The sequence below is a fragment of the Protomyctophum bolini genome, assembly GCF_963924005.1.
Source record: "Protomyctophum bolini genome assembly, chromosome: 6".
Classification (NCBI taxonomy): domain Eukaryota; kingdom Metazoa; phylum Chordata; class Actinopteri; order Myctophiformes; family Myctophidae; genus Protomyctophum; species Protomyctophum bolini.
Genome location: NC_137867.1, coordinates 33,791,467 through 33,800,524, shown reverse-complemented (window position 1 = coordinate 33,800,524; position 9,058 = coordinate 33,791,467). Strand labels below are relative to the sequence as shown.

The window sequence follows — 9,058 nt, the reverse complement described above, 5'->3', positions numbered from 1 at the left end:
ATGCCAGACACACACAGACCACCAGGCCTCGTGCACCACAGGACCTCACTAGTGTGCAACATCAGTACCATGAGCTGTAAGTAACACAGATAATGCTAAATTCACTGTGGTCCTGGAGGCATTCCCTACCACAGCCACAGGAAGCGCAGCATGCACAATGACTAATCACTCCATATTATACTGAGATGAATGCTCCACTCCCACCCCTCTGCAGCTCTGCTGGTACACACACACACACACACACACACACACACACACACACACACACACACACACACACAGACACAGACACAAGTCCTCTGAAATTAGCTCTCTTTTCTGTGACGCTGCTATTACAGAATGTGACTATCTAGTTTCATTATTAGGATTGAGGATTGCTGTGGTGGTGGTGCGGGAGGAGGAAGGAACCCTGTTTGAGAGGTTTTCATGGTTTAGCAGAGGTTCCTGTTACGGAACAAGAAGGCCAAAGTTTAGACTACGTTTCTAGATCACAGACACAATATAGACGTTCTGCTGTGTTTGTGTGCGTGCGTGTATGTGGAGGGGTGCATCAGTGTGTGTGTGTGTGTGTGTGTGTGTGTGTGTGCGTGCGTGTATGTGGAGAGGTGCATCAGTGTGTTACAGTGAATGGCTTTGCGTGGCATTGAGTATTTGAATTCCAAATCCCTTTGTGCCCTGCAGGCCTCTTCCTTAGACGCGCCGTCTTTGTGGCTGCGTGCCCCAGATAAACACTCCATTAACACTCTGACATCTTCTCACGTGCCCAGCCCCAGAGCAGCACTTCCCTCTCCTTCCCTCGTCAGGTTCCTCAGTCCACGGGAACTGACCCAAAGGACAAACTGTCCCCGAAATGGAATGCAGCAAAGGCAGGCTGGCCTCCATGGCGGCGCCACAGCGCTGCTGTCCTCCTCGTCTCCTCGTGTGTTGTCCTCAGAGGACAGAGATAAACAGGTACAGGACAAGTGAACACCAATGTGAGGGCAGGGAGGTTTGACAGAAGTGTCACTACCTGTTTGGTCTCTGCTAGCTCTTGTTTCCCTTTTCTCTCTCTGTCTCTCTTTCTCTCTCCCTTTCCGTCTGTCTCCTCCCACTGTCTTTTTGTCCTCTCATCCGTCCTTGTCCATGTCTTAAATCTCTCTCAAGCTCTGCATTATTTCCCCCCATTCTTTCTTGCCTCTGTTGTTGACTGTCTCTTTCTGTCGGGTGAGAACTTTCTGACTAGAGCGTGCACGTGGCTACATGAAGCAAGCATATGCAAACCTACTCGCTGCAGTGCGTAGGGTGATAATGTATTTACACCAAAAGCCTATATAGGATTGCACGCCGACATTCAATCTCAATTGTACAAATTACCACTGCCACTAATGCCATTAATGCTGTCGTCGCTGAGTGTGTGAGAGAGACACTGAAAGTAAACACTGACACAGCCATCTGTCCTAGGCATAGCGCACGTCCCATATGGAAAAATAATTACTAAATTTGTATATGTTTTACATGAAACTTGTAGTTAATATATATGACAGTCAAAGCAGATATAAGATCCATAGCATTTTTTTGTAAAGTGAAACTTATATAATTTTGTCATTTATATGAACTATATAAAACAGTCAAAGCACATATAAGAGCCATAGTAAGTTTTTGTAAAGTGAAACTTATATAATTTTGTCATTTATAGGAACTATATAAAACAGTCAAAGCACATATAAGAGCCATAGTAAGTTTTTGTAAAGTGAAACTTATATAATTTTGTCATTTATAGGAACTATATATAACAGTCAAAGCACATATAAGAGCCATAGTAAGTTTTTGTAAAGTGAAACTTATATAATTTTGTCATTTATAGGAACTATATATAACAGTCAAAGCACATATAAGAGCCATAGTAAGTTTTTGTAAAGTGAAACCTATATAATTTTGTAACTTATAAGAACTATATGTGACGGTAAATCCACATACAATATTCTTAGTAAATTAGTATAAATTGAAATATATATGAACTTATAAATAATTACTGCAGTAAATCCACATACAAAATCCTTAGTAATTGTGTGTTGTCAAACTTGTAGAGTTGGGCAAACATCAGTGAAACCAAAATCTGATAGGATATTGTATAGAAACCATACAATACAGGCCATGTATGTCACAGAAATTAAACAAAACCTATCTTACAATGAAATAACATGAGATGACAAAATAATGAGTTGTATTCCCTTTTACATTTTATGACTCCTACATTATTTAAGATCCCCCCACCCAGTGCCCCCTCAGCCAGTGTCCTCCCCAGCCAGTGACCCCCCAATGTGACACCCCCCACCCAGTGCCCCCCAGCCAGTGACCCCCCAGTGTGACACCCCCCACCCAGTGCCCCCCAGCCAGTGTCCGCCCCACCCAGTGCCCCCCCCCCAGCCAGTGTCCTCCCCAGTGTGATGCCCCCCCCAGCCAGTGTCCTCCCCAGTGTGATGCCCCCCCCCAGCCAGTGTCCTCCCCAGTGTGATGCCCCCCCCAGCCAGTGTCCTCCCCAGTGTGATGCCCCCCCAGCCAGTGTCCTCCCCAGTGTGATGCCCCCCCCCCCCCCCCCCCCCAGCCAGTGTCACCACCAATGTCCCCCCCATGTCCCCCCCAATGCATTTTATTTTATACTGCTATGGTAACTTATAAGAATCTTCTAAAAAAAACAAAAAACATAAAGAGAGCATATCAAACACTTCACATATGTCAGGATGTGTCTGGGTAGCTCAGTCGGTAGAGCTCTCGCCTTAAGACCACAAGTTCGTGGGTTCGATCCTGGGCACTGGCAACTCAGCGTATGAGTAGCACAGCTTGGGTGCGGCAAGTGATGCGGGAAGAATTGGGAGTTGATGGTATAGTAGGTGTGGTGCTCTATCTCAGCAACTATCTCCCAGGGGTCTATAGCGCATATGTTTTTTATACCTATCATACACTTCACATATAAAAACTTATATATAGTCATAGATAAAACATATGTTTTTTTTATAACTATAAGGTATAATGTATTGGCTGACATATAACAATGTTATAAAAATCATATAAAAAAGCATACTTTTCTTGTAAATTAAATGGTTACAAACTATAAAATTCATACTATAATGGTATTTTTTTTATATATGGAAAGGATATATTTCATATAATTTAAAACTACAAACATTGTATGGAACATGTAAGGAAAATACAGTTTGCCATGTACTTACCTCATAGATCACATACATGTTGTTTACTTGATTCATACATGATTCACTTTATTGTCTTATATGAGGATTGTATGAAAGGTGCCACTTTCAAGAGTTCACATATAAAATCTAGTATGTACTTTACATGACATACATGTAAATGACATACATAAAAAATGTAAATTCTTACTATTGGAGGCAACAGGACAACATATATGTTTCTTCTACTTTTTTTTCCATATGGGGTGTGCACACACACACACACACAACACACGCGTGCGTGCTGATTACAATCATGCAACCAACAGTAAGGAGCACGATTGCAGATATTATCTTCAGAATATTCATGTACTCTGTCTATAATAAAAGACCAGCAAGAAAGGTGCAAGTAAAGTGCGTGTTGTCTTGTGCATTGAGTAAGTCCAGCACACTTGGGAGTTCTCATGCCAAGTGAAATGTTTCCTGCTTGTTTACTGAAGGGAAGCAGGGCTGTTTCAACCCTCAGCCTTATTGCTCTAATTAGACAGAGCACTAGCTCAGTAGGTCGAGCCTGACCATGTTTGGTCCGAAACCACATCCGCCTACACACTGATGGGCCTTAAAACAGAGGGAGAATCTCAGGTATTCTACACTGTGGGACTAATTAAACGAGCGACTGCATTATTCAGGAAGCTAACCTGGCTTGTCAGAATTAATGGAATACATTTTAATGACTTCCTCCATTGATGAAACATCAAGGGCTTTATTTTCCCTTTCAGGAATCATTACGTTTTGACTCATGAGCTACACTTTTGTTGTTTCTGTCATTGGTGCAGTCATATTAGCGTTCCTTTTTTTCCAAGACACAGTGATTTCACTGGCAGCGCAAATCGATTGTGGAATAAGTCTACGCTTTATGTTGATGTTGGAATGCATGCGGTAGGCCACAGGCAGCCATACAGTAGTATTGTACCATTGATCCTTTCCCTCGCTAACTTCTTCAAAAAGTGAGACCAAAATATGATGAGACGGCATCTAATAAGAGCTCATATGCGATTCACACACACATCTATATATAGAATCTAACATTCCTTATTAAGTCAAGCGTTAACCACTTCCAATCTGGTCCCTATTTTGGGCATGTCATTATCCTATCCTACATTAAAATTGGTTAATGTGAGGACCGGCCGGATGGTGGGCTGACGGGCAGAACATGGCCATGTCACTATGACTCAGACATAACCATAAACAAACTACACCCATACATATATGCCTACCGGTATATATGTCATACACATAATAATGGGACCGACCGACTTCAAACTCGGCGAGCGCATCAGCAGGGGCCCGATGACGTTTGGTGACCGCAGTCGAGTCGTTGGGATATGCGGTTGTCCAGAATTGCACATGGTCTCTGACACTATACTCGGCCATGCGACATATGTGTGAGGTGTGATGATTCCAAAAATGGTCCAAAATGTAAAATAAAGAAGCTAAAATAGCAGATCAACAAGCTGTTGTGAGCTTGTAGCACAGTCACACATATGCATCTGTAGGGGATCAGCCAACGCATGCAGACGTGTTAAACTCGTCAATTTGCTGGTGTATAGTTCATTTGACTGGTGTGTGCGGTTTGTTTGACTGACTACAGATGGCTAGACAATCAATGCAATTACTCAAAGGAGTAACAGAAAGGGATTTCAATTCCATTATGTAGACACATGTCAACATTTATACACACAGCTGTTCAAACATGGCCGGTGAATTACCTAAGACCAGGGCTAGTTGACACAATGATCCTTGTCAATAACTCTTACATTTTACAACCTCGAGCCATCAAAGGCCAACAGATGTGAGCTCTCTTCTTAACCTCACCCTAGCCTGAGGTCAAGGAAGCTTTGAGAAGGAAGAGAAGTGGTCATGTGACTGGGCTGCGCCATGACACTTTCATGGACACTTTCATGGGAGCCAAACTCACACCGGAAGTGCAATGAATACATGGCAGTGAACGCAGCCGGCTGGACCAGCTCATAACAAACATTATTTATGAACAATTGAGACCTTTGTCATATAATCAGTTCAGGAATATAAACTAAGACATATCACAGGTTGTTTTCTAATCACTTGCTTTTGATGTATACAGAGTGTACAGTATATAATTTTATCTGAGGATCTAAACAGCAGCAGGTATCGTTTCTGGCTCAGAAGTATCGCGAGATTTGGCTGACAGACAGGAAACGGTGGGAAGTCTCGCGATACTTGGTACGTTCAGAAAGCTCTTTACCATACCTCTATAAAAATTACACAGTGTACACATCGAAAAGCAACACAGCAGACAATCATTTGTTACATGTCTTCTGTTATTTTCCAGAAGTGATTACTTTACAAAAGGTCTCAGTCATTCATAAATAATGTTTGTTCATGAGCTGGTCACTGAGCTCTCATTGACTCCAGTGCATTCTGCCAAACTTCCGGGTAGTTTGGCTCCCATGAAAGCGTCCATGAAAGTGTCATGGCGCAGCCCAGTCACGTGACCACTTCTCTTCCTTCTCAAAGCTTCCTTGCCTGAGGTCAGGAAGTCCACAGAGTTCCCTCACACTTTCCAATGAGTGATGATGTTTTTGAAGAAAACAGTCCCTCTCATTAGGACAACATTTATGTAAATAAATTAGGAACTCGATTCAGACAGTCTCTGGATAAAAAAAAGCATGTATATGTTTCTGAATTGAAAGAGCAAAAGATTTGAATGGAAATACCAATGCAACCACAAGCTAATGCAGGAAAGTGTGTGTGTGTGTGTGTGTGTGTGTGTGTGTGTGTGTGTGTGTGTGTGTGTGTGTGTGTGTGTGTGTGTGTGTGTGTGTGTGTGTGTGTGTGTGTGTGTGTGTGTGTGTGTGTGTACCTTTTCCAGTAACGAGAAATATTACTACTATACAGTTGCTTTTCACCAAAAGTAACTAGCAAAAATGTTCTTGTGCCTTGGTGGAACTGTGGGTCGAGACTCGAGATATGTGTAACGTGATTTGCGCGTGTTGGGAGGGTTTACAGTACAGTTGGTGTGTCCAACATACAGTCAGTGCATGCAAACTCATTTTCAGATCGTTAATATAGAAATCTTATGTTAAGCTTTCCAGATGTTGGCAGCTGAAGAGACAATTCCATCTCCTTACAGTAAATGCTTTCTTCAGCTGAATTTCCATCGAGTTTATTCCTTGTCCGAATAGCATCCAAATTACTCTGCACTAGTGTTTTGGGAAAGCTTGGTTTCTATAATCACCAATATGATCCTCTCTAGGGCCTGCAGCTGTATCCAGTCATTTGTGCGCACACATATTTGCTGCATTTCCGTATCTGCTCTGTGTATAGCATATACATATACATGTAACATGCAAATTAACTTAAGATAGTATTAATTTAACTGATGAGGGTATACATTTACATTACAACAGGTTACTTTTGGCAAGGTGTAATATAACTTAAAAGAGTAACGATCGTAACATATTATTATTTCTGTAACAAGCCCAACATTGATGCACATAATGTGTAATTGCATAGGTACTGTTACTGTGCATGTACTGCTGTAAATGAACGTATTTCCCCAGTCCACATTTGCCCTCCATTGAAACATGGGCATGGCTGACCTTCATAAGTAAAACATCGGGAACCAGCTGCAGTACAGCACAGTGCACAGTCAGTAGCCATTAAGGGACACTATACTGTGTACATACATAAATCTACCATGCATGAGCATCAAGCTTTTGCCATGTCGTGTTTTGCTTGGCGCTGCTGTAGCTAAAGTCAAAATGCTCATGGAGAGAAAAAGGAGAGAGCTCTCCAGTTGACACTGCAAATCGCATCTGTGGCACGCCTTATGGCTGTTGATTGGATGTAATTAGGTTTTCCTCCTTTGCATTAAGAGCATGTTTTTTTAATATCTCCCTTCCTTTTAGTGGGAAGAAGAAGAGCGTCGAAGGAGAGAGTGGGATGGTGGGTTGTTTGCGGGGAGGTGTGGGGGTGGGTTGCATAAAAAATGCAAATATATGTTTTTACATCCTATGACAATCACATTTCATGACTTTACCTCTTCCACTGTTGTATGCTAAACACGTTACGTGTCTTGTTATTGTTATAAATGTGACTTTTGTGTCTTTGATCCACAAGTCAGACCTCCCTTTGCTCTTTTTAGTCATGCTTTCTAGGACAGCTGAGTGAGAACAACCTCCACAGATGAATAATACATGGCTACATCACTAACAGCACCTTGTTCTGAGGGTTTCAAAAAACAGTTTCTCCTTCCTCTTCCACCTAGGAGACTGAGCTTCATGATGTTCTACAGGAGAAGAAACACTTGAGTCTCCAGTTGTTCAGCAATAGCCAAAAGGCAGTCGAGTATGAGAAGGTAAGAGACGACAACTGGGTCATAGCTTCATGCTCTACAATGAACCTCCAAGCATTTTATCTTCACCCACATCTCACAGGTTTTACTTGACATATTATTACCCCAGGTTCTGTATCTAATGGTGTTTCTGTCACATTAATAGATGACCTGGTGTTTGCTTCAGACAGTGACCTTAGGCTGCACTGCCCCTGTCTTCACATTTCCTCTACAATATTTTAGTCCCACTGCCAGTCAGACAGAGGTTCCGTAGGTTCAACAGTAAGATGCTGCCTGGATGATTGTGGTGCGGATGTTGAGCTGTTTCACCATCTATAGCCTGTAGCCTCCAATACCATTAAAGCACTATCACCTTCCTTTTTTAGCTCATAGACCTCAAAGGCTGTCTCCAATGATAACACAGGGGGCCAGAGGAGACTAACGAACACAGACTGAGCACTAGCTAGGCCTCGCTATACGGGGGGGAAAGCAATTTCCTGGACGAGGCGATTGGCAGGTGGCTGCTGTGAGGTTGAAGGAGGGTGGGATGCCGGTTATTGATGTCGTATCAGGCGTCTCTTGCAGCAGCTATCCTCCAGTGTTATCACACGGACGGATATGAGAGCACCACTCTGCAGGGCAGTGCGGATATTAGCCCTCGCCTGCACCCCCTGTGTTCAGATGGTTATCGTTTGCCTGAAAGGTGTGGCTGTGAGCAGAACTGCCCTCGTTCCATGTTAGCCTGTCACTCCAGCCCGGATCTGATGCATCTGATACAGTTGACCGGCAGTTTATAAATCCATGATCGTGCACACATCTCTCCACTAGTCTGCGGTTAATTAATTCTGGAATGTTTGTTTATAGATTCTTCCAAAAATAAGACAGGCATAAGGAAGAAAAAAGGAAAGAAAGGAGAAAAACATAAAGAAAGACAAAAGAAGACGAATGCAATAGTAGGAAAAATAACTAAATTACTGTCGTATTTTTTAATGACAAACACTGATGTCCGAAACTATATTATATATAACCGTATTATTGTATTTATTATTTTATAATTGTATTATTTTATTTATCTATCTATCTATCTATCTATCTATCTATCTATCTATCTATCTATCTATCTATCTATCTATCTATCTATCTATCTATCTATCTATCTATCTATCTATCTATCTATCTATCTACACTATACAGTTATTTGTATCCATAGATAGCTGCGCTGTCCATTGCCTATAGGTGTTGTTGTTTTCATAGCTGCTGTTGTTTGTTGAAACAGCCTCTCCTAGTAGTCATTAGTCATTCATGACTGCGCTGAGAAAGGGATATTACTACATTATTGCTGCAGCAGCCAGTCACCTTCTTGGTGATTATGGCAATCAGAAGGTTGATTGCAACACACTAGCTTCTGAGTTATGAATGCAATTGTTCTGTGACTGGGCAATGCTTCATACAGTGTGCAATACAGATTGTATCTATTCTAATCTATTGTACAAGTGCGTAATTGTTTTGAATTCTA

General features: G+C 42.0%; 1 protein-coding gene across 1 annotated transcript in view; it reads left to right on the top strand.

Annotated features, from left to right (window-relative positions):
* The first annotated feature begins 822 nt into the window (after positions 1–822).
* Positions 823–9,058, top strand: part of rimbp2b (RIMS binding protein 2b) — a 52,422-nt gene continuing 44,186 nt past the window's right edge. The window contains 2 exon segments of the mRNA XM_080765498.1: positions 823–951; positions 7,477–7,566. Of these exon segments, the coding sequence (XP_080621624.1) occupies positions 856–951; positions 7,477–7,566 (186 nt within the window). The 5' untranslated portion in view covers positions 823–855.